Here is a 27,807-nt window from a genome sequence, read left to right as displayed (position 1 = left end):
TATTCCCCAAGATTTTATACTTAATACAATCAATAATACTTCCACCTACAAAATAATTATCAAGAAACTGAATACACTAATGTTAAATTTCCTATGGGCACCTAATAGACCTAGGATTGCATTAAAGAAACATACTAATAGCTGGTCTCAAGGGGTATTTCTTTTCCAGACTTTAATTTATATACTATCTCTTCTATTGTAAAAGTTATTAGTTTATTAATAGATCAGTCATATGTCGCAAAATGGAAAGATTATTGGGAGCTAATTAGTATGCACTTCATGAAAATCTCCTTAACACATAAAAATATGATTGTAAATAACTCCATGTTATGGTTACTAAAGGAATTTTGTACTTCACCTATTACACCTAAACATATGGTTTGTACCCATTAAATATTATTATTAGCTATCGTAACTTTATATTCATGCACCCTAAGTATAGGGAATGGAATTTTATTGTATTCCCTATAATGTATACTCAGGGTATGTTTTTGTCATCTACTTCTGAAGGAACTCATTTAGCTATAGATAATGATCTAAAGTACTGGTATCAGTTGATATCTGATAATAAAGTTAAAAATCTAGATTTCTTAAAACAAGAATTTGATCTAAGAGAAACTTGCTGGTTAGAGATTCAGACCTTTAGACAACATCTCATTAATAAAATAAATCTAATGTCTATAACAGTTAAATAATCTATTCCAACACTGATTGATTACTTGATATTAAATTTACAACATAAAGTTTCTGATAAAGGTAAACTTTCATACATACATAAAATTATCAGACAAGAAACTTTTTACAGTGTAGATTCATACTGGAATTATTTCACTTATATTAATGGGGACCCACCAAATCAACAAGATAAACAATATATATTGGAATCTGCTTATAGAACTACGTCTTCCATTGTCTGGAGACTTTATACATGGAAATTTTTACATAGATCTTTTATACACCTTTGATGATGAATAAAATAAATAATAAAGATAATTTATGTAAGAGATGTAATGTAGAAATTAATGCTGACTGGGCTCATATGTTTTATGACTGTATAAAATTGAAAGAATACTGGAAGTCAATTAATGAATTTTGCAGGCTCTTTTTACAGATAATTTCATTATTTCTAAATCTCTTATATTATTCAACACACCTGTACCTCAAAGTGTTAAAAAGGTTAAGCTTCCCTTGTTTTGGTCTATTCTAGCAGTGGCTAGGAAAATAATAACTAGAAATTGGATTTCAGATACACCTTCTTCGTTCAATGAATTTAAAAATGTTATGAATATAGTGTGCCATATGGAAATAAACACAATTAGGATAAGAACAACTAGAAAAACATCTTATTATATTGTATGGGATAATTTACAAAATTTGTTAAAAAAAAATCTAATTTCAATAGCATGGTATTTTAGTTTAATTAATTGATCTGATTGTAGTGGATGTCTTTGTAAATACTTTAGTTGTTTTGTTGAATATTATAATAATACCTATTTTTAATTACTTGTATAAAATTGTTATGATATTTCTCTTATATGTTAAAACAATAAACCTGTTTTGAAAAAAAAAAAGAAACTGAGGGCTAGCAGCAGGGTTAGAAGTATCCATATAAAAATCTCATAGTGTCTTTTTTTTGGAAGTCAGAATTGTATTCACCCTTCACTTAAAGAAGTCTTTCATTTAGCAGTTGTGTCCCCAAAGGAAATTTCCTCATTATGTGAAACACGGGATAACGTGTTGTCTGCCTCAGATTCAAATCCAGAGGGTTATGGGATATGACAGACATAATGTAGGTATTCTTTGTTAGAATCCAGGAATTTTCTTTCTTCTTCCACAAAACAAGGGAGGCCTCTCTTCCTCTCTAAAGGAATGGAAGTGGAGGAAAGAGGCAGCTTTAGAGAGACATTGAGCAAAATTGAACTAATCTTGTAATGGGCTTTCTCACTGGAAGAGGTAGAAAGTGGGGGAATGTTCTTAGTTTTCTGAAAATGTTTCCTAGTATTGCTTAGATATATGGTTTTCAGAGTGAATGCCACAGGCCTGACTTCCATAAGTGAGCCATGGACATCCTCTTTGACTAACAGCTGATGGATACCTTCCAGATCCTCAGATAAGATCAGTCTAGGTTCTCAGTTGAATGTTCAGTCTTATCAGATGTGCAGGTATCCCGAGCCATAACAGCCTCCTAAAGGGGATGTGTTAGAGGGCCTAGGAGAATCAGACTGACAGTCCAGTGGCTGTGAGGGTACCTCAGCGAGAATCACCAGTCTCAGATCAAATAAAAGAACTTTCCAGGTTATCATCTCTCTCTTCTCTCAAAGTTTTGTTTTGTATTTCTTTTTACCTGAGGGTGAGGGTCAGGGAAGGAGGGAGCTGAAGCCATAGCTGCATGCTCCAAGTACTGAAGATGTTTGTTTTCTAAGTAAGTCCGAAAGGAATTAAGCCTAGTACTAATAGTCATGGGGTGAATTGTAGCCAGATACTATAGGATTTAATGTTGTGCTGGGTCCCTACGTAAAATAAACAACTCAAGTGGGAGTCTTTGTTTATCTGAAACCCATAGTCACACTGAGATTTTCTCCTGACAGCTGTAAGAAACTTTTCACACACAGAGTTGCACAAAAACAGGAATGGTCCCCAGTGGTATACTTATCTACATGGAAACTTCACAGTAAAGCTGACCCAACAGATGACCAGACACAATGCTGACAAACGTTTGCATATGCACACTAGCAGCAAGAACCATCTGAGTTTTGTTGTGTTCAAGCATTATTCTTAAAAAGGCAAATCAACTTGTGCTAAGGGTGAGGAAAGTGCCTGACCTTTGTAGAGTGGACAGGCATAACGTGTGCTGGCAGGCAAATCTCCATCTTTAATGAATACTGGAACAGTGATCTTATAAAGGACATCTTAACCTTACTTACAAACAAACTGCCACATGACATGACTGCAGGTTCCTTACCAAGCTGTACACATATGTCATGAGAAACAATCACATTACATGCAGTCATTAAATACTATTCAACATAACATTTGTCAGGTTCAAGAAAAGTTAATCATTGCAGGACGTGAAGGCAAACTTACATTTTGAATGTTGATTTGCAGCTGAGTTTTGTAGTGATTGAAGTCTTTGGTCAAGTCATAACCTTGATGATAGGATGTGAAAATTCCTTGAAAGAAAGCCAGCAGCTATAAATATAAGAGAGAAATGTGTAATTAAACAAAGGTCTTTAGTGCCTGACATTTGTCACTCAGTCCTCTCGGCTTTAGAAATATTGCCATAGTTGGCACCAACAATAATAAATACCTCTACTTTCAAGAAAACTGACTACTGTGGCCTGATATCTAGTTAACGGACCTGTAAGTTACATCACTTAAAACCTCCTTCCTACATTAAACATCTGCAGCCACAAAAGTGCAAGACTGGTGACATGATACATTGATCAAAACATGTAGTACCTGCAGAACAGCAGAAGAAAACAGCTGTGAATAAGCTGATACATTCAGAAAAAGCATCAGGATTGCACTCCACAACTGTGCAAGTACAGGCAAGTTATTAAATGTTACTAAAATGGTTTAATGAAAGTTTATAAACATAGTCTCTGATCTAACACTGCCTACATAATGATAAAAGCAGCGGAATTTTTATGTATTTTAATGAGCCTAAGTTTTACAAGTTAGTTATACTGAAAAACCAATTACAACCTGTTTAAGCATCACTTCATTAGATTCTGAGGGTATAGGGAAACTAATTGTATGAAAAATGTTAATGTGCTATGTGAATGGCAACCTTTTTTGTATCTTTCATTTGAAATTTGGCTGCATCGTGCAATCATCTTACTGCAATGTTACTTTCCACTATGCGAGTGCCAGTTATCATACTTTATTTATTTATTTGCATTTGTTTACTAGGAGGTCTACTGGGCCAGGGTGAGCCTGTTTTCAGTAGAGGCCCAGGGAGAAAAGCTCCAAAAACCAACAACATGATAAAGCTAAAGAATCAAAATAAAGAAATCAAGCAGTGATGGTACAGAACACATTACAGAATAGGTAATACAATAAAATAGATAAAATCTAACATCTGTATAAAGAATAGTTGTGTAAAGAACTTAACATAACCTTAGATGTCCTTCTCTACCATGTTGCAGTATTCATAACTGTAAGGAGGTTGCTGCTTGCAGCACCGGACATGTGGCCAGTATACCAAAGTCTTAGGAGCAGGGGTACATGCGACGTTTGATGTCAGAGCCATAAACTGACGTTGGTTATAAAAGTGATGCCTGCACATACATTCAGAATGGACTGCCACATACAGCAATACACCTGGAATCCATGAAGAGGAAGAAGGAAGCTTTTCAGACCCACATGTAAGACCAGGCCAAGGGATGCCTAATGCAGGCTTATGCCTGATGCTGAGGTTTGGCAGATGGAGAGAAATCTGTCCCCTCCAGTGGCTAAACAGGGAGAGAGGGGGTAGGAGGGTGGGGCTGAATACTGCAACATGGAAGAGAAGGACATAGCGCATACCTTACTTGGATAGAAGGAAGTTTCTCTGTTCACTGTGAGAGAGGGAGCTTTGAGCAGCCTATCTGTCCCTGTAGGAGTGGTTTCAGCCCAGAAATTAGTAGTTTATTGGTCAATTGGGCTAATTTCTATCTCTTTCATTTCCCTGCTATAAAACCCACATTTGCAAGGTTTTTGTGCTAGTATACAGCTCAGCAAGCTCCTGACTGGTGCCCTGCAGAGCTCTACAGCAGCAGAGAGACAAATGAGAGACTTTGGAGTGATTAAGTATAATTTTTCTGCATTTTCTTGCTGCCTTTAGCTAATTCCGCCTAAAACACGGATTTTCTAGAGTTTCTGTGATTTAAAGCGCTTGTTTCAGCTACATATTGTACTTATTTTACTGCCTGCACTTTAACAACGTCGTTTTTGTGTTTAAATTACCTGTTTAACAGTTGTAGGCTACACACTCAAGTGTGATAGCCATTTCTGTGCATTTAAAGTGTTTTTTTGATTGTATCTGCTTTATTTTCTGAAAAAAAAATATATATACTTATTTTCCCACCTTTCTAAGCTAGTAAAGTCCAGTTTTCAGATTAGTGCTGAATTCAGGGCTGTGTTACAAGTTTCTGTGTTTGCCCATACCTTACTTGGATAGAAGGAAGTTTCTCTGTTCACTGTGTGAGAGAGAGAGCTTTGAGCAGCCTATCAGTCCCTGGAGGAGTGGTTTCAGCCCAGAAATTAGTAGTTTATTGACCATTTTTATGCTAATTTCTATCTCTTTCATATCTCTGCTATAAAACTCGCATTTGCACGGTTTTGCATGCCGGGCAGCGCCGGTTAGCTAGGTTATAACTATTCCCGGCTCCACAAAGTCTACTCTTCAATTTTTCACTTGGAACTAGACAAACTTTCAACTTACGCACTCAAACCATTCACTTCTCATACTGGCACTTGCTCAAAACTCATAGCAAGCACTAATAAACCTTAGCACTAGACCCCCTCCTATACCGTAGAGAAGGACAAGGCTCTCTATTCGACCTTACCAGCCAACAGTTCACTGTACCTATCCAGGCATGTCCAAAGGGCAGTTTCAGGTGTACTCTCCAGTCCAACTGGTGAATCTGGGCATTTTGAGGCAATGTTACAATTGCCTCATGTACACAGACAACCCGCTCCTCTTTCCACCAAACACTAATACATGCGAGAGATGCAATTATACGGCCAAACTGGAGGCTAAGCTCTCTCAACCCAAGTCTGGACAAGGCAGTCAAGAGGAGAAGGGAATTACTTTCATCACATAGAACTATGAAACCAGCACTGGCAAAAAACACACATAAATACACGAAAACATACTCGGAGGCTCTAAATAAAAATCTCCAAAGCAGACATCCAAGCAACCTCCACCCCCCAACACAAACCATGAAACACATACTTCACAAAACCAGTGTGCCACACAATCACAATCCTTAAGGCAAAATAACATACCCAACACACTAGTAATACGTGACTCTACAGCCAGGCACACTGATGTCCCACTCACTAGGCTGAACAAGGAGAAGGTTACTGTTAGCTGCCTGTCGGGTGCCAGGATCCACCACATAACACAAGCACTCAGGTCACTCCAGAACAAGTACAAATATGACTCTGTCATTGTCCATGCTGGTGTGAAATACCTGAGCCGTACCTCCCTGGACTACATGAAAAGAGACATGCAGGAGCTCTCTGATCACGTAGCCCAGGCTGGTATGACCTTGACCCTGAGTAGCATCCTGCCTTCACCAAGAATGATATCATGGTATAGAGAAAAAATTATCAATTTCAACAAATGGATAAGTTTCTGGTGTCATTCAAAGGGGATCCAGTGTCTGTCAGCCTGGGATGACATGCTCGACAAGCCATGCTGCTTCGCTAGAGACGGCTTGCACCTGTCACCCTTAGGCTTTCGAATACTGGCCAAGGCTCTTGCCACCCTCATAGTGCCTTTTTTAGGCAAGTCTCAAAAGACAAACCCACCACTGTAAATAGCACAAGTAACAAAAAACTGAGGGTAATGCTACTCAATGCCAGAAGTCTAAACCTCAAAATGCATGCACTCGAGGCACTCCTCAGTATGGAGAAAATCGATATATGTGCAGTAACAGAAACCTGGTTTAAGGCTCCAGAGAGCAGCCCAGCACTACCAGGCTACAACTCATACCATACATTTCGGCCACAAAACCCGGACCGAAATACAAAAGGCGGGGGAGTATCCATATTCATCAAGGATGCACACACCTCCAGGTTAGTGGCACAGCACGATGCTTCAGAGATCATCCACATGCAACTAGCAATGGGAAAAACTGCTATTCAAATTATAGCTTGCTACAGATCACCCACCATGTCCCAGAACCCCCACTCCGCATTCCTGGAAACACTGGGAAACATAAAGGTCCTACCAAACACCCTGATACTGGGTGATTTCAATTACCCAAACATTAACTGGGAGAACTACTCAAGTACAAACTCCCTTGCCCAACATTTCCTAGAATTTATAAACTCAAACGTCCTTGATCAACTGGTCAACACCCCACCCAGAGGTGACAACATATTGGACCTGGTCATCACCAACATGGGCGACCGGTATTCCACACCGAAGGTCAACCACTCACTGGTTAAATCTGACCATAAACTAATCACTCAGGATATCCACATTCTGCCACCACCCCCGGTCAAAGAAACCACCGTGAAAAACTTTTCAAAAGCAAACTTCACGTTGCTTAAGATGGAGGTGGGAAGTTTCAAAGCCCCCATGCTAAAGAATAACGCTGTCCAAGCTGCAAAATCCTTTACTAATGCACTCTATGGGCAGCTACAAGAATGCATGGATCATGCTATCCCAAACAAAACCAAGACTCACTCCTCCAAGAAAAGGAAACCAGTCTGGTGGACCCCTGCCATAAACAAGCTATACAATAGAAGGAGGAAACTTGTACAGAAAAGAGTAAAATCCCAAGAAGGGAAGACATCTCTGATCAGTATCAGCAAGAAACTACAACTCAAAATCATCCAAGGCTAGCTTCGAAAGAAAAATTGCCATAGACTCCAAAGATAACCACAAGGCATTCTTTAGCTATGTCAAGAATCTAAGTAGCAATTCTCAGATCTGCTCGGAGTTACTGCAGAATGCCACAAAATACACTGAACCGACTGATATAGCCAACATCCTGGCAGACAGGTTCAGTGCAAACTCTCTCTCACTCCCCTCTCACCTCCAAAAGGGCCCATAACTATACCAGAAGAATGTAGTGCCCCTGAAATCACAGACACTCAGGTTAAAACAGCCCTCTCCAAAGCCAAAAACACAGCACCAATGAGACCGAACGGTGTCCCAGGCTGCGTCCCACATGAGCTCAAAGATGAACTAACCCCTCACCTAAACACACTATTTAAACTCAGCCTCTCCACAGGCTACGTACCCACAGAGTGGTGCACAGCAATGGTTATTCCACTCCACAAAGGTGGAGTCACAACGGACCCCAGGAACTATACGCCTGACTAGCTTGGTCTGAAAAGCTATGGAGCGCATCATCATGGCTCTCATTAGCAGAGAGATTGGAAACCTCCAAACACTGGACCATACCAAGTTCAGCTTTGTTAAGGGCAGATCATGCCTCCTAAACCTGGTGGACTTCTTTGAGACAGTTACCAAGGCTATAGATGAGGGAAATGTGGTCCACACAGCCTACCTAGACCTTGCAAAGGCCTTCGACAACCTCACCAGCCTGAACATAAACCCCTATGTCATGAGATGGGTGGCCAACTGGCTCACGGACAGAACCAATATGTTAAGAGTTGCGGGAGCTAGGTCTGACTCTTAACCGGTTACAAGTGGTATTCCCCAGGCTCAGTCCTAAGACCCCTCCTGTTCGGCATATATTTCTCAGAGGGACAGGCAAGCACAGGAGGACTATGGCTGACCAAGTTTGCAGACGACTGCAAACTAGGGGCTATAATTGACTCTCCGGCTGACAAAGACATCCTCCAAAAGGGTCTCACTGAGACAGATACCTGGTGTCAAAATCATGGCCTCAAGCTAAATGCCAAAAAGTGCATAGTCATCCCCTTTGGAAAAAACAAAGTACCCACAAACTACACACAGGTGGTAGCCCCCTAAATACGGAAAACGTAATAAGGGATCTGGGGACCCAAGTAGACAGTAACCTTTCCTATGACAATCACCTTGCCAAAGTGGTTAGAAAATCCTTCTATGTGGCCCACCTAATCACAAAAGCATTTGCATCCAGATCGAAAGAGGTCATTGGGCCCCTCTATGCATCAATCATCAGACCCATCATAGAGTACAATGCCCCATTTGGGATGTACCTTACAAGACACCTGCAACTGGAAAGACCACAGAAGTAACTCACCAAGAGGATCACTGGCCTCAAGCAGATGCCCTATGCAGATCACTGGCCTCAAGCAGATGCCCTATGCAGCTTGACTGATGAAACTCCAGCTGTACTCTGTTGCATACCGCCTACTCAGAGGTGATCTCTGCCCGACATACAAGGCCATGTCCAACCCAGAACTGATGGAAATGCTCCACTAAAGAAAACCATATCCTCTCATGTCACACGCTCCAGGGATCTAAACCTCACCACAACAATAAATAGGACATGCTGGAGGGATAGATTCCTGTTCGAAACTTCCCATGCTCTGAAACAAGATTCCAATCTACATTAGGCAGAGCTCCTCGCTAACCCTCTTCAAGAGAAACCTTGACGAGTGGATGGGAAACAGAAAGTTTACCCTGGGGATCACTTCAATGGCTCTGCTGAACAGAGGCACAGGGAACTAATCTAAGGGGGCGGTGAAAGCCAACACATTCTGGCTAGGCTTATAAATGCCTTCGGGCAGATAGCCTAGTACCTACCTATGAGCCTATAAGGTTACGGGAAGTTCTAACAACTATTCTATGTCCTTCTATTCTCACGTTGCAGTATTCATAACTGTAGGGAGAGTACCACAGCTTTAGGAATGAGCCTTGGAAGAAGGATGAGATCCTTGGTCTATAAGGTCACGTAGAGTGGACCTAACAAACCCACCAGCCCTACAAGCCAAATATAGTTCGTAATGCCTGGTAAAGGTATGGACTGATAAAAAAGTAGCTGCTTCTACGATAGAAGCGTAGTCTACCCCCCTGAAGAAAGCTGCTGAGGAGGCAGCTGTCCTAGTGGAATGAGCCCTCTCATTTTCAGATAGGGATTTATCATGAAAGGAGTAGCATACAGAGATAGTCTTAGATATCCATGAAGAGATGGTCTGTTTAGAAACTGCCTTCCCCAAGGTCCTTGGGTGAAAGGAGACAAACAGCTGGTCAGACAATCTAATGAGTTTAGTTTTGTCCAGATAATACCCGAGTTGCCTGTGGACATCTAGGGAATGTAGAGTTTTTTCAGAGGAATTTAGAGGTTGAGGGAAGAAGACAGGGAGGTTAATGGTCTGATTCAAGGATAACTCATTAACCACCTTAAGCATAAATGAAGGGTTATAGTCCTGAGGGAAACCATGTCTTTATGGAAGATGACATAAGGAGGAATGGCCATCAGGGCTTGAATTTCTGATACCCTCCTGATTGATGTGAGGGCCACCAACAGTACTGTTTTCCAGGAACATAAGCCTTCACTGAAGCAGAGTGGGCTGGCTCAAATGGAGGTAAACGAGTATTTCCAGGACAAAATGTAGGTCCCATGTAGGAGGGATTGGCTTATGAGGGGGTCTGATATGGAGGACCCCTTTCACAAAGAGCTTAAGCTCTATTCTGGATGCCAGAGGAGGTACCAAAGAAAGACAAGCTGAAATGGCAGATAAATGGATTTTAACAGAAGAGCATGTTAGTCCTGAGTGTAGAAGCTCAAATTTCTCCTGGTAATGGGTTTCCAGGCCTCCTGCAGGACACTGAGTACATCCTCTGAGTACAAATGCCTGAAGGGGATCAGAATCCTATCGCCCATAAAGTGAGCCTAAGGTTGCTCACCTGAGGGTGTATTAGGGACCCCCTGTCTTGTGTGAGTAGATCTAGACTGTGGTGACTGTCCTTGGCTAAAAGATAAAGAAGGGAAAACTAATGCTGTCTTGGCCACAAGGAAGTCAACTGCAGGATTTTTGGTTTGTCCCTCTGAATCTTCAGGGGGATCTTCTGCATCAGTATGAAGGGGGGAAGGCATAAAGGTACATCCCCACCCAAGAGAAAGAGAAGGTGTCCACTTTCCAGGCCTGGGGATGTGGACCCCTCGTACAAAACAGAGGCATCTGCCTGTTATGGGAGGAGGCAAACAGGTCTGCCTGAGGAATACCCCACTCGTGTATAAGTTCTAAGAGCACCTCTCTGTGACACATCCATTCATGAGAGGGTGCAGAGGTTCTGCTGAGACCGTCTGCCACTGCATTGTCTGATGAAGGAATGTACACTGCTTGGAGGTGAATATGGAGAATAGAAGCTAGAGACCAAATCGGTATGACTAGGCTGCAAAGAGGGTAAGACCTTGCCCCCCCCCCCCACCGCTTATGTACTACAAGACAATTGTATTGTCTGTGACTACTTTCAAGTTGCCTTGTAGGAGAATCAGTTGGAAGATCTGTAGTGCTAAGTGAAGGGCCCTCATCTCTTTGATGCTGATGTGGTCCATTTGCCTGAGTGGAGACCACTCCCCCTGCACTTTGCTTAGTTTTTGCTGGTGTTGTAAAACTGCCCTCAACCCAGGTCTGAAGCATCTGTAAAGAGTTGCTGTGAGGGTGGGGGTAGCTGCAAGGGTACCCCTGGTTGAGCTTGATAACTGCAAGGGTATCCCCTGGTTGAGACTGATGGCTGTAGTCCATCATTTCAACTTCTTTTTCAGGCATGGTAGTAAGGGGAGGGAGATATCCAGAGGATGAGAATGTTGGTTGCAATGAGTCTTTAGTACCCACTGAAACTTCCTCATATGCAGCATTGTCAGAGGGAGCATGGGTATCAAGGATGCCATGTGGCCCAGGACTCTCAGGAATTCTCTGGCTGAAAATGTTTGAAGAGAAAGAAGCTTCTTAAGGTAAAGAGTGAGGTATTTTACCTTCTGGTAGGGAATGAAAGCTGACATCTTGTCAGTTCTTATCCTGCACCCTAGATAAGTCTTTTGTAGGGGTCAGGTGGGACTTCTCGTGTTCACAGTGAACCCCAGGTCTGCCAGGGTTCTGTTCACCAGGTATAGGTGATGTTGCAGGGTGTTAAAAGTCCAGGTGAAATACTAACAGGTCGTCTAGATATGGGTATATTTGAATGCTCTGTGTTCTGCAGTGGGCAATCACTGGTGCTAGACACTTTGTGAACACCCTGGAAGCTGTGGAGAGCCCAAAAGTAAAGCAGAAAATTAAAAACACAAGGAACCTACTGAAAAACATAGGAATTTCCTGTAGCAGTGGTGAATAGGAATGTGAAGGTAGGCGTCCTTCAGCTCCAGGGATACCATAAAAGCCAGGTAGGGAATGAGGGGCAACAACAACTGCAAGGTTAGCATTCTGAAAGTGTGAACCTTGAGATAAAGGTTGAGTACAGACAAATCCAGAATTGGTCTCCAAGGACCATCTTTTCTTGGGACCAAAAACATCCTTGAGTAAAATCCCTTGTTTACCTGCTGTGCTGGGACCTTTTCTATGGTGCCCTGGGCCTGAAGTTGATGCAGAAAAGGGAAAACATGGAGCTGGCTTGAGGGGGGGCTGGGGTATCCCCTGGAAGGGGGTAGAGTTCACCAAGTCATAAAATAACCTTTTTGAATTATGGAGAGGACCCACGTTTCTGAGGTGATCTGCTGTCAGGAAGGTAGGGAGAGGGTGAGGCGAAGGGGCAGGGGGGGTGGAGGGAGATAGTGGTTTAAGTCACAGTTGAGGGGTTCTGTTCTGGTCAAGCTGCCTCTGAAAGGGAGTGTTATTACTGGAGGAAGGGGTTCTAGGAGTGGAATGTTTCCCAGTTTGCCTCCGTCCTTTAGCCTGTGGTGGAGCAGAATGAGATGACGGTCTCCTAACAAAGGAAGTCCTTTGAGGGTAGTTCCTATCATACCTAAGGACAGGTGAGACCAGTAAATGTTTTAAATTTTGCAACTCCTTTCCCTTTTCTTGCAGGGATTTGAGGAGTTCTGCAGATGCTTCCCCGAAAAGGGCCTTATTATCCAGTGGTGCATCCAACAACTTGGTTTGTACACCCAGGAGTATCTTCACAATACAGAGCCTGAAACTGCAGATTTTGAAGAGGCCTCCACTGCATCATAACTGCACTTAATGGAGTGCCTAGTCACCTGTGAGGCAGTGGAGAGAAGGGAGTTTAGTTGGGTCTTAGAAGGGGAGTCTGGTACATCAGGAATGAGGGCAAAAGCCTTAGCAAGGGTGTCTAGAACAAACCTGGCCATGTCGGTTTGATAATTTAGGTCTCTGATGGCAAGTGTGTACCTACCCCATCCTCCATACCTAATGCCAGATGCCGGAGTCTCTGGTTCTAGAGATAAAGGTTGGGAGCAGCCAGAAGGCTGTGAAGAGTTTTAGGCACAAACGATTTACACATGTCGCAAAACGTATGGTCGTGGACCTCCCCTAGACAAAACAAACACTTATCATGCATGTCCTTGTGTGGAATTTGTCTTCCACAAGCACACTTCCCCTTTCTAGTTGACATGTATGTCTGAAAAGCTAAGAAATAGATAATAGAACTTATCTGTAGTGGATGGCTGTCAAACAAATGAACTGCTTCGCAAAGCTGTCGATCAGAGGTCCACAGATCACTGTGGCAGAAAGGTTCTGGTGGTACTACTATATGCGGCAGTCCTTTCTGAAGTGGGTATGTGTAGACGTCGCCTTTATAGCCAATGTCAGTTTATGGTTTTGACATCAAACGTCACACGTTATCCCTGCTCCTAAGGCTTTGGTATACTGGCGAGATGTCTAGTGCTGCAGGCAGCAACTTCCCTACAGTTATAAATACTGCAACATGAGAACAGAAGAACATCTAATATTAAGTATGCAAGCCAGACAAGAATACAATTGATGACATGAGATAATAGTGACTGTGTGAACAATGCAGTATTGCAGTTTAGCAGTAGAGAGGGAAAGGTGGTGAGCAGCAGATTAAAGATTCTGAGAGTGAGGGACAGCCTTAGAGCTACTGCTATATAGGCATCAAGACTGAATAGAAGGTATAGTAGGTAACCGATATAGTATGTATTTCTGGGTGGCACATGCTGGACTTAGTAAGCTGAAAGCACTGATTGTATATATGAGGAGTATGAGCCATAAGTGTGATGGGGAGGGAAAGTAGGAAGGCTACGAATATTGATTTTTTTTTAGTCAGTGCTGGTACATGTACATAGCCAATGGGAGAACAGGTGTTGTTTCAGCGAAGTCTTAAAGCATTCAGGGTTGCTAGTAGACGTAACTGAAAGAGGGAGAGAATTCCACAGTTTTGCTATAGAATATGGGTAACACATTTGACTGGAGGAAAGATTAGGTTTTGCTACATTAAGTAGCATCTGATTGACTGATCGCAGACATCCATTTGGGTGATACATGGTGAACACAGAGGAGAGGGCAGGACAACTAGAAGGCTTATAGATTATCTTAGGAGTTGCAGGTATGCTAGATGTTGGGGACGTTCTAGCCAGTTTAGATGTTGAAGTGATACGCAGTAGTGGGAGGAGTGTTTGGCGCTGTTTACACATTTTGCGATTTTATTGTATTCTACGTACTGATAGATTTATTCCAGTAAAATTATTTTATCTGAGCAATTCAAAGATAGCTGCAATTAAATAATGACTAATTATAAGCCTTCCAAGCAGCTAACTAATTCAATATGACATCAGCTGAAAACACATAGTCTCATCCATACCTCTCAAACTCTTAAAACAAGAAATCTAGGCGAAGCCAGAAATAAACAGGGGACAAAGACCTAAAAACGGGAACAATTTTTAAATATTGCTCTTACAAACTTAAAAGTTGGTAGAATAATAAGTCTTGCATGAGCCTAAATTTTCTTAAGGGTATGAAGTCTGAAAATCAAAAGTCTGTCATCATTTTCTGACTTCAGTCCTCAACGATTTGCCAATAATTTGGAAGAAAAACTAAATTTCATGAGGAAATGACAAAAAATATAAGGCAAAAAATCTGGACATTCTGTGAAAATCTGTACAGTTGAAAGGAATGGTCTCATACCAGCATTTTCTGAGGTATATTTAATGCACAAGAAACAGCCTGTTTTATAAACTGAACATGGGACTCTGTTTCAACCTCCATATGCCAACTGCAGTTGTGAAAACACATTTTAATGTATCCATCACCCTTAACATTCTAACAGTATAATTAGCTAGTATGAAATTAATGTTTAGACTCCCTTCTCTGAGGAAGACGGCTATGCTTTCATCTGTTTCGGTATCCTACTCATCTCTCAAATATTTTAACCTACCTGTGAAGGAGGTCATCATTACTATGCATGTTCCTGCCTTAATAAAGCATTTCTTCATCTACACAGCATTTGCCTGAACTATTCCTCTTCTTCTGATCAGTGCCATGTGAGAACAGTGGTCTGCAGACTCTGTTACTATGCCCTGGGGATAAAATCCAGAATGGCAATTTGCAATACAGAGTTCAAAAAGACGAGCAAAAATCTGAAAGTTTCCACATAGAAGATTAAAGTAGAGCATAAATCCAAAGTCAAGCATAATTACAAACCCTTCTATAGTTTTATTAGAAATTTAAGAAATAACACTCAGGAATGCTCTAAATTAATTTGTAGTGGTATTATCAACATAGTGCTAATACACCTGCAGATATATTAAGCACCAAAATGAAGAAGCTAAACTATCATGACTCTGCCTCTTCTAGATTCCTCCTCAGTAATTTATTCCTGGCACTCAGTATTATTAAGGACCCAATCCCCCTTTAGCTCTTACATCGCCAGAAGACAAATGGCTTGACAAACACTCAGATTAAAGACTTACAATGTTATTGTTAGGCTCAGGCCCTCACAAGTAGCCATTACAACAGGCCTTATTCCATTCATCCTGGTCAGAAATATGTTATCACCAAAATGCCCTTTAAACTGAATCAGACTTTTAACCATGTTACAGCAATTGGTAAATGGTTCCATTACCTAGCTACTCTTACTGCAAAGATTTTTTCCCTTATGCCACTGTATTTCCCTATTTCTAAAAGGAAAGTATTATTTCTTGTACATAAAGTACTGCAGGATAAGCTGACACCTGATTTTGCACACAAAAAAGTCTATAAGCACATTTGTATGCCCTAATTAGGTACCTCCTGGTAGTCTACAATGTGCCGATTGCATTTTAACTGGCCACAATATTTCAAAATATGACACATTTCTACCCTGCAGAATTTGCTTTGTAAAATATTTATGGACCCTCTCAAGTTTGTTCACATTGTCACTGCTACAGTTACAAAACCAGAATAATACTCCATAACAGACCTAACCATATTGATGTCTCCATCAACAAATCAAGAAGACATGCCGGAGGACAGATGTATTACTCAACACATCCAGATGTCTGGAATACTCTTTCAGTACATACAAAAACAAAATGATAACGTCACATCCTGTAAAACAAACTTTGATGACTGGATGGATGCCTGTAAATTCATCCCAGGCCTGACATGTTTTGCCCTCCTGGAGGCAGGAGGTGCCCTGTACTGGTAGACATTGGTGAGGTCAAGAAGTTCCATGGCCTGACTCTAACTTATAAATTACATGAACCCATGTACCCAAGACAAATACTTTCTTTTTTGCTAGAAGCTAGATACATATATACTTCTGGCTTTAGAATAAGTGAAAATTGTCAAAAAAAAACAAAACAAAAGAAAATGAGCAAATACAGTGTAAACATTGAATGATGAGATGAATGCATGCACAGGCCTACTTCTAACTGTATTAAACCCTGCAGAGGTGGCAAACGCCACACTTTGTGCATAATCTCAGCGTGTAACTAGAATGCTGTCTCTTTTATGCAAAGAATATTAAACTTGAGCCACATGGTACAGCTATCATGTAACATCATGGCACCCTAGTTAACCTACACATTCTGGTAGCACAAACATGCCTCTTTCTAAGACTTTCTGTGCAAACAGACATGTTCTGTTTATCTAATAACTAAGACATGAATTTTCCTTGCAGTTCTTCAGAGGCATGCATATATTTTGAAAAGAAAAAGAAAAAAACAGTAGTTATTGGCAGGATTAGCTAAATTACTCTGGGTCATGTGACACTACTGTCACATAGCTGCTATAGCTGAGCATGGCTCTCACCCTTTGGTGACAAGGTAGAAGTAGCAGTAATGCAATATGGCTCATAGTCTCCTGTGCGGCACAAAAGCAACGGTAACTCATTAAAGCTGCCATTCTCCCTCCAGTTGCATGAAAGTAAAATGTACCTCAGTACAGACCAATGATATGGCATCAGGAGTAGCACATATGATGGTACAACAGCAGCATTAGCTGAGTAAGGTTCCTATGGACCAGTGCATGATGTAAGATCACCTTAAGATTTAGTGCTCTGATACTGCCACAATCCACATTACAGCACAGTGTTACTACAGAAATGGAGAAAAAAGAAAACCAAAATTCAGGGTTGATCCACTCTACGTGCATGACTAGTGTTACTAAATATCTACATACTGGGTTCTGATTAAATCAGTCACCATCTCCTCCCCACTATTACTTGATCTTGCCCTGCAAACACATTGTTCAGACAAAGATTGGGACAGCAATATGCCTAGATAAAGAATATTTACACAAAGTCTTGGGTGCTGACCTCTCTGAAGAGCAGGAGTTCATTTGCTCTACTCTTGCTGCCTCTAGCATCACTGTTTACCACTTGACTCAGCTCACTCAGAGGGAGGCAAAATGCAAAACTGAGTTATGTTACATTATACATCAAAATGCGCTGTGACGTAATGATGACTGTCTATGCTACACCAAATTTCCCAATCTGCATTCTTCTGAATACACTCCCAAAGCAAAAAACACATGAAATGTGGAGATTTAAGTCCTTTTAACGTGAACTATGGCAACACAAGAGTTTGGAAATTACTGACGTTTTTAGTATGACATTAGTTATACTGCAAGTTATAGTATCACTGTTGAAGGACAGAACCCAGCAGGGTAGCAGATACAAGAAAACTTCAGTTTCCAACAGAAAGGTCTGTTTTTTACGAAACACCACTTCAGGTGCTCTACGCATTTTACATAGAGATCCTCTGGGCTGAAGCAAAAGCCACATCCAAAAACACTTCCAAAATAGGAAGTTGAGAATTGGGTAAGCAATGAGCTCAAAATGAGATAGCATTAGTTTTTCACTACAAAGGATAGGTCCCACAGAAGTGGTGCAGGTTTTCGGGAAGGTTTGAAATGTATGACAAATTTTAGAAACTACTTCACAATGGACTGGACAAACAAATGGGGTTCCCATGCCAGGCAGGAAGCGATGACAGAACAGCTCATTCTGACAGAAGTATAAGGCAGCCAACTGTGGAAGAATTTGGTCATACACTGCAAAACTGTTGTTTTTGTAGCCTCTGTGAATAGAATAACCCCACCACTACACAATAAAGAGAAGCATTTCTATCCAGACTAATAGGATTTTCTAGATATAGGTTATGGTAGGGTTGCCATCTTTTCACATTCCTAAAGTGGGGCATTTTCACAGAAATATGAGATTTTGCAGGACAAACCATCTCTGCAGCCAGTGCAAAGGACTAAAGTCCACTTTTTCACAAAATAAAAGCTAACTGATGTAAAACTAGAGTTGTTTGTATGTTTATCATCTTTGTGTGTTATGGATAAAGAATAATTGCTTTATGTAATACTGAAAAAAAAACCTCAAAAAATATTTCTTGCCTAAAAATCTCAGAAAAAGTTTTCATTTTTTTTTTTTTTTTTTTTTGCTGGAAACAATTGCCCAAAAAGGGACTGGCCTTCATAAAGAGAGACAGGAAGTAACCTTAGGTCTTCTGGCCTTATGTATGCAGAACATCTTCTGATAATCCAACCCTAAAAGATACGCGTGTGCTGCTAGCCTAAAGCTATTTTAGTATGAGTAGACCAGTAGTCTTTCTTCCTGAATAAGAAGCTAGGACAACTACAGTATCTGTAGTGGTTCCTCCCACCTAAGCTCCTCTTTCTGGGACAACCATAGAAGGACCACTAATATGGCTTTCTTTGTTTTCAGTCATTTTTATTTTTTCAAGACTCTGAGGATAACTAAAAGGATCTGAAGCTATATAGGAAATCGAGGGGGTAGAAATGGCATTCATTACTTATCCTTTTTGCAAAAGTATTTGATACAAAACTTCTTCAACTAGTTTCAGGTCTCAGTATGCGCTCTAATGATAAGACAGGTATGGAATTGGACTATTTTGAGGTAAAAGACCTATATATCATCCATTCTAGCCTTTACAGTTATTGTTTGACAGCTTCCCAAGAAAAATTATCAAGCAGATATCCTCAGACTAATAGATGGCATTGCAGGTATAGCAGAAACTAAGGCTAGAATCATAATTACCATAAAATAGCTTATGAACTATCTGTTATGTACAACATTTCAAGTCTATATCAATAATTACCCTATCAGAGGAAAACATCCTTATTGTTAGCATACCACAAGGATCCATGCTGGGACCTTTGCTCTTCTTTCTGTTCATAAAAGACTTAATACATAATCTATCCCTCACTTAACATAGCTAAAACAATTTACTGATTTGTAGTTCAAATCACAATCCAGTTTTTCATCAATGTGCAACTATACATACAGTAACAGACTGGTAATCAATGCAAATAAATTATCATCATATTATTTGCCAAACCAAAGATGACCAAAATGATACCATCATTAATGCACATACAGAACTGCTAGTGAAGTACTGCACAAGGTAACATGCTGTATGATACTGTAGTACCTATCACCAATGACACACTGTGCTCTAGCAAGAAATATCCTATTGCCAAACTTTAAGTATTGTCTTCCTCTAAAAGTACTGCATTCTTGCCACAAAATGCACAAACTTGAGATTGCTTAAGCTAGAGTGCTTATTTTTTCCTTCTAGCAGACTCTTGTAAGCACCACTATGACTTGTTGCATGACTTTAACTAGCTATTCATACAGCTAAGGTCTATCCTGTTAAGCAAAATGCCACTTAAAATCACTAACGAGGTATACTGCTCAGAACTGAAAACAAAGTTGACACTTTAACAAACATATCCACTGAGAGTTAGCCAAGAAGAAATCACCACTGTGGCTGCAACTGCTTCTGCAAAAGGTAACATAATCCCACTACCAAAGGAATTTCTACAGATGAATTTTGCCTCCAGTTGCAAAAGTAGAAAAAGCAATACTTTCAATTAAAATCTATGTAAGGCAATTTCCAAAAATCAAACTAAACTTGTCTTCCCTCACTTCTGCATCATTTTAATCTGTACTGTAGTGCTGAATCTGCTAGAGGGAAACCCACACCCACAGGCCTTATACTGCTGAACTTTAACATATTTTACTCTAGCAGTATAAAATTTCCATAGAAAACGAATAAAAGCCCATAACAATAAAATTAAATGCTATACCTTATGTCAAGTATTTACAGTTCAAAGACCCTGTCTTTGTATCCATAAACATTCTACCTCATGGACTGTTTCTGGTAGCAAATCATCTGTGGGAGGGGAGTAACTGCATTCCACTGAAGTACCTGACTGGCCCTCCTCTCATCTCACTTGTTTCTCTAGCTACTACAGCCTCATTTCAAGTTAATGTCACTGAAACAGTTCCTGTTACATTTAACTTAGGTGTATGTTAACAGCAATCCTAGCAGCTTGTGTTACTGTCTTTAAAATTATCACAACTTGTCTTACCTCCTGTCTTGCTACAGTTTTACAGATTGTTTTCCTCCTTCTTAGTCTACCATGGGCTGACCCAGCACCGTTCAGCTCTTGCTATTCTCTCGGTTCACGCTACTCCACTAACCTACCCCTAACTCCCACCCCACATTACATCTATACTTACACTTCACTTACTCCAGCTCTTCTACTCATACGCCTATCCCTGACTGCACTATCCAATCACAGACTGTTCTTGTTATATCATCTCCACCCACTTCTGTTCTAAATTCCTTCTCAAATCTCACTCTTCTCCTTCCCCAACAAAATCTAGCTGTTCTCCACACTATTATCACTACTCATCATCTCACCACACTGCAAGAGTTTTACAACACTAACCATGCTGTTCCCCTCTTGTATCACATTATTCATCCCCTTCCTCTCTTTCCTAACATCAGTAGTACTAATAATAAATAAGCACAACTAAACCATTACCTTATCCTTAACTATCAACCATCTTCCTGGTAGCAACTCAAAAATCTGTTCAAGCTTATTTCCCATAACTCTATTCCATTGTTGTAACCCCAAATGCTGAAAAATGCCAGTCCCAATTTCAAGGTAATAAATGCCATAATAAACAAACCATCTTTCCCCACTATACATCAATGTGGTGACATTCTCCCAAACGCAGGTCCCAGTCAAACCACAAACCAAAGAATACATCCTAAAAGTTTAAAAATAGTGACTCAAGCACTTGCAAAAAAATCACAGATTGTCATGCCTGGATGACCTAACACAACCCAGACATCCTAGCCACAACAGAGGCATGGCTAATGCCTGAAATAAAATATGCTGAAATACTATCCCCCTGGTTATAATATTATTAGGCTCAATAGAACACACAAAAAAACAGGTGGGATAGCTATAATCTTTCCGAACATGCTCACAGTAACTGCATATACAAGCCCAATCCCAAATTTTAGATAAGCAGAAATCTTGATCTCATTCATCAAACTTAATACAGCCAAGAGCACATGCATTGCTGTGCTATATATCCCCCCAGGACAGAACATTCCAATAGTTGAAAACATACTACCCTGGATAGCAGATACAATCACAAATGAAATTATCCTCCTGAATGATGTAAACATTGACAGGCAGTCTTCATCCACAAATTTAGCAGTCAACAACATGAACCACTTTGGATTTGCTCAGCTTATTAATACACCAGCAAGATATAGCAAAAATAACTGACAAACTCACAACAATCTATCCTGGGACTGGACTCTGGTTACCAACCCATTTAATTTTACTTTGTCAGCTACTCTCCCTGACACACTAAGTTACCACCTGCCAGCTTATTCCCACAGGAACTAACAAAGGAACACAAGCTCAAAACTACTCATAATCTCTCCAATTCGCCAAGGAGTCTTTCACCGAAGCTCTGAAAGCCCTTAACTTGTCCATCCTAAAAAGACTGATGCACTTGAATACTTCAATGTAGCATTTCTAAATATTTTTCACATCTCACCATTACATTGTACAAAGCAAATTAAAATAGCTACATCTCATGGCTCACTAATCGATGCAAACTGCTTAGGAAAGACAGGAACAAAGCATGGATTAGTTGTCAAAAGTATAAAAATGACAAAAACTGGCTTCACCTGCAAGATAGCCATAAAAGCACCCATTAAAAAGTTCTGGTCCTCCATATTCTCTCTCATCAACCCAGGTACAAAAAAGGATCTCAGCCTATACCCAGACATTCACCCTCTTCCAACAGCTACCGATTTCAATACAGACGTCATAGAATGCATAGATAACTTAACCTCAAACTCACCTAGCACTCCCTTCCACACAGCTAGCTTTACCTTCCTTAGACCTAGCACATTTCCTTCACAAAACACACCTAACTGCAACCTCTTTAATACACATACAGACAACTCCACCCATTTTACCTTTCAACCAGTTATTATAACTCTCATAAAAATGCTTTTACATAAATACTATGTTCCTCCTCAGCAACAACCTTCCCAGAGAATGCTTAAATTTAGCTGCAGATGCACTAGCATACCCAATCAACATTCTTATTAATAGTACCATAACAGAATCTTGTGTCCCTAATGTGGAAAATGGTGCATATTATCCCTTTACATAAAGGAGGCAATTCCACTGACATTACAAATTTCCATCCTATAGGCATCCTTTCTAACCTTTCTAAAAATCCTTGAAAGATGTATACATCAACAATTTCGCCACTATCTCTTAAACAATATCACCAATATGCGACATGGATTTCGGTCAGACCACAGCACTTCCAATGCATCACTATCATTTACAGACACTGTCAAAAAGTTTGCAACCCTAATAAACTTGTATCTGCATTATTTCTAGATCTTTCAAAAGCCTTTGACATGATCACTTACAGTAAACGTCTCAATCAACTTTACACCATAGGACTTTCATTTCCATCTATTCAATGGTCCTCTAGTTACCTTGTCAACAGCAACAAGTTGTAAAATGGCAAGGATCCATCTCTGTATACCTTCCTACTTCCACAGGTGTCTCACAAGTATCCATTGTTGGCCATCTACTATTCAATATTTTTACCAGTAATGTATATTCTTCTTCTTGTGAAGGCACCTTGATTCAATATGCAGATGACTCTAGCATCATCTGTTCTTCAAACGCCTTAACTCACCTCCAAGAAATCACTCAACAAACTTGTCATCTCCACTGAAACCTGGCTTAGAAGAACACAACTCCAACTCAGCCCCCAACATACCAAACTACTCCACTTTACCCCAAAAACTCACACCCCTAACAAAGTATCTTTCAAAATCTTTTTGGCATATGGCACTGAAAATAAATTTGTTCACCATACCAAACTATTAGGAGTCATAACAGATGGTAATCTTAAATGTGGCCTCCACATCCAAAGCAATAGCAAGAAAACCCATCGGAAACTAGGTATGTTACATAGAAACAAACATTTTCTTAGCACGACCACAAAAATTACTCTAGCCAAAACCTACCTTCTGCTCTCCCTACTCTACGGAAAATCAAGTCTAACCAATTTGCAATACTTCATAAAAAAAACTTGAAAGCTGCTACAACAAAATTACCAAGTTTGCTACTAATTCATCCTCCTTTACCCATCACTGTAAACTTCTGCATACTCTTAGCTGGCTGGAACTCCTCCTCCACCTCTCCTACATTCAACTTATAACAATACATAAAATGAAACACAAACAATTAGCCTGCCTAGCTCTTACCCTTTTATTCAACATATATTTCCATAAAAGAACCCTTAGATCAGAAAATAAATAACTTCACTCCATAAATAAACTAAATAAATCCCATCAACAAAGCCAATACTTGTACTCAGTAGCAAAAAAAACAAGGGAACTGCTTACCTCCAACCACCAGAACTACTTCTAACCTAGCTACCTTTAAATGCTTCCTAAAAGAATACTTTAAGAAATCTTGGACCTGTTCCTTTGCAAGTCCTGGCTGAACGTATTCACTATTCTTTACTTACTCCCTTCAACTTAAGGCACACTTCAAAACCCTCTCCAGCCGCCTACTCCACCCTTTCATTTTGGTTTACTCACTTTACCTTATGCACTTCATCTCTGCAGACCTTTCCTCTACCTCTTTCCTCCCTACTCACGTAAGCTACCTGTAGACACCCTACCCTGCCTCTTTCTTATAATCTCCTTCTCTCCATCCTTCTTCCTTCTATAGCCACAATATGAATGTCTTCTCTCACATTAAGATACCACTCAAGTTTCCTCTCACCGTCTCTAATTATGTAATTTATATCTCTTTAAATATTTTATTAGATTAGTATGTGATAAATGAGATCTGAGACAATTGTATGTAACAAATAATATGACTATTGAGTTTTTCCTCTTATATTTTCTCCAGCTCATGTTACTGTTTTTCATTGCACTTTACTATGAAACGTGTTCTATTTTTTCTCATTACATTTTTTTACTCATGTTTTGTAGTGTAGCATGATACTTTGTTGCTTAAAATATCTGTACTAGATGGTTTCTAGTGTAACATGATACTTTGTGATTTAAAATAACTGTATTTGATTTTTGAAAGATTGTAATTATGGAGCTTTTTTCCCTAGGCCTCCGCTGAAAATGGGTACTTTCCCAGTAAACAAATGTCAAATAAATAAATAAAATAAATGATTAGACCACTTACTACAATTGCTTTAAGTGAAAAAGCCCTCTCCAAAGTGGGACTAGCTACTCGGAATAGTCTCCCAACTGAGGTTAGGAAGCAAAAAATTAGAGGGTTTTAAAGGTACACTGAAAGAGCTTCTTCATAAAGAAGCAAAATGCTAATATTTTTCAAGACAATGGTTAACTTTCTGTATGTATAGCTATACTGGTCTCAATACTATTAACAAAATCATCATTATTCACGTCTGAACATCTCCATTTTATTTACGTTACACCTACTGGAGTTGCACTGTGAAATTGTAAATCATGTACTAATCAACAACTATTTACTTTTTAGATTGTATAAAGTTTAAGTTTGCATAACTTTGTAAATGTATACCTTCTATGAAGTTGTTTTTGTATACATTTGTTGATATGAGCCTGGGTTGTGGCTGAAAAGGGACAACTGACCAGCCCACTTACCTGTTTACAAAGAGTAAAATAAATAAAATAACAAAGCACCCCACAAAACACACATTTTATAGAAAACAATCTAACACTGGTTAATGTAAGCAGAAGAGGTCCATTGAAAAGGAAGCAAGCATGGAAGGGTGCCAGAGACAGGGAAAAGCAGCAAGTTAATGCAGGGGAGCTAAGTCTTATCAATCACAAGACAATAACACAGCATCCCCCTTCCACTCACCACATGTCTGGGGAAAGCGGATGTTTTAGTTCAAGTGAGGCTAATTGTACCTAATTATGGCAAACAGGTAAAGGATTTTGAATGGCAACTGTAACCCATAGTCTTTTAAAGCATAAGAAAGAAGGTGGGTAATTGCCATGGATAAACTTCTTCACACTGAGGAAGAATTACCAGTTGAAGAGGCTATGGGTCCACCAAAAGAGTCTGTTTTGGGGGTTTGCCCTGGGCTTATTCCTACAGGGTACAGCTGCATCTATGTAGCTGTTTACATGGTGGTGTAGTGTGCTGTTGTATATTATAGCAATAACCCACGCCTGGGTGTGGGTAATGCTGGATTTACCCACGGTTGGTGTGGTTTGGTCACGAGGGCAAAGCCAGAGTGGCCAAACAAAGAAAACCGTGGGTAAATCCAGCATTACTCACACCCAGAAGTGGGTTACTGCTATTATACAATGACATTATTTAAGAAAAAAAATTATTACTTTTCTTAAATAATGGCATTGTATAATGCCTCCTTGCTGCCCTTCCGCAACTGTCTGGTATTCTGCGGCAGTTCTGATGTACTGCGCATGCGTACGCCCATGCAGTACATCAGAGCTGTGGGCAAAAGTAACGGAGAAAGCAAGATCTCCGTTGCTTTCTACAAACTGTTTTGCTATGTTAAATGGGTTTAACATAGCGAGACAGCTTTAAAAAAGCAACGGAGAATCTCCGTTGCTTTTTTTAAAGCTGTCTCGCTATGTTAAACTCATTTAACATAGCGAGACAGTGTGAAGCAATGGAGATCTTGCGTTCTCCGTTGATGTAAAAAAAAAAGAGCTATAGTAATGGAAAAAGTCCGGGCAACCGGACCTTTTTCCATTACTATAACTCAGATTTACAACGTGCATGCTGCCAATCAGCGTGCACGTTTTTGAATATTAATGAGGGGTCGTTGTATAATTCTACATATTCAACCAATACCAAATATCAAAGGGCACTGCCTGGCAAAGTTTGTAGAGAAATGCAAACTAAGAGTAGGTAATGAAGCCCCAGTTGACCTAATCATCTTGCAAAAATTTGAACCAATCAAACTGCTGGTGCCAAAATCATGGACTGAAACTAAATGCCAAAAATGCATTATCGTATCCTTTGGGAATTGCCTACCCCATGGAAATACCTCATTGACAATATGCCTCTAAGAATTGATTGAGTCTTTGGGATTTGGGAATTTATGTGGATAGTAATCTAACTTTCGTCCAACATGCAGTCACTGTTGTAAAAAAAAGTCCTTCTATAAAGCACAGTTTATAAACAAAGGAATTGCATCTAAACCTAGAGATATCATTGCCCCCCTTAGCTCAGCCTTAACTAGGCCAGTCATTGAGCATAATGCCCGCTTTCACATGTACCTCTCCAGTCACATGCAACAACTGGAATGCCCACAAAGATACCTTACTAAAAGGATACAAGGTCTAAAAAATATGTCCTACATGGGCCACCTCAGGCCTTGTCACTGTATTTAGTATCCTACAGACTGCTAGGGGGTGACCTGTGTCTGGCATACAAGGCTTCCTCAGACCCAATATGGATGGACCTACTGTACATCAACAAGTCAAATGTCACCAGAAATACTCATTCCAGTGATATAAACTTCTTATTCAATATCAAAAGACTGGGTTAGAGGGACAGGTATATCTCACAATGAACTGCTCTAAAGCAGACTCCCCATCCACTTAAAACAAAGCGCACCTCTGTCCATATTTAAGCACAACTTGGATCTATGAATGGGTAATCGGTAATTTACCCCAGGACTGCCCCCTCCCACATACTACTAATGGACAGACGCAGCTCATAAATGCTTTATCTCACTTATGGAGCCCCTCAAATTATCTATTGTATAATCCCAGTTATTCTCACTAGGGGTAATATACAATTAATTACCACTGAATGATTAAGGTCAATCTAACACCAAATGGGATAGGTTAATTCAAGCTCAGAGAGGGAAATCGGCTAGGGTTACAATGGCCCGCAAGACCATCTAGCCTAAGTATTGACCTATAAAAACCTATGGAACCCCCTGCAGCATCCAAGAGTACCACTGCTAGATCAGCTATATGAGACTTGTAAAGGCATTTATAGGTATCTTGTATTCTATGGCATCTACTCAGGTTTTGGAGTGTTACAGGCTGGTAGTGCTGCTTTAGGAATGCACTCTCAAAAGTATTCTTCAAATACCTGGAATAAACGGAGGCACCAGGTGGCCTAGACTCTTCCACTCTCAAAAGGTCCAAGTACCTTTTTACCTAGATACCCAATGTGGGATCTCTGAAGCCTATCTCACAACAGTAGTAGGAATTCTCTGACCCTTCTAATGGTATAGATGAAATTTGTGTAGGATGGACACCTGACCCAGACTCCTCAAAACTGAGGTCCAGTCTCGAGGTCTCACTTATTTCACAAGAGGCCTGACTAGTAGTACCACAAGATGAAATTATACTGTCTACTTTTAAAGTGGCTAAGACAGGTGGAGATTAGGTAGAAGCAGATCATAGTACTGGAGGACAGAAA

The 27,807-nt window shown here is 40.2% G+C and overlaps 1 protein-coding gene across 1 annotated transcript in view; it reads right to left on the bottom strand.

Moving 5' to 3' along the window:
* Positions 1–27,807, bottom strand: part of ARHGAP10 (Rho GTPase activating protein 10) — a 2,173,597-nt gene that overhangs the window by 934,129 nt on the left and 1,211,661 nt on the right. Inside the window, exon 7 of the mRNA XM_044063456.1 lies at positions 3,085–3,189. Within this exon, the coding sequence (XP_043919391.1) occupies positions 3,085–3,189 (105 nt within the window). The remainder of the gene's footprint in view (positions 1–3,084; positions 3,190–27,807) is intronic.

The sequence above is a fragment of the Protopterus annectens genome, chromosome 2.part1 (assembly GCF_019279795.1).
Source record: "Protopterus annectens isolate FY-2018-M chromosome 2.part1, PAN1.0, whole genome shotgun sequence".
Taxonomy (NCBI): Eukaryota; Metazoa; Chordata; order Ceratodontiformes; family Protopteridae; genus Protopterus; species Protopterus annectens.
Note: the sequence above shows the minus strand (reverse complement) of the source record. Positions and strands in the feature narration are given on the sequence as shown.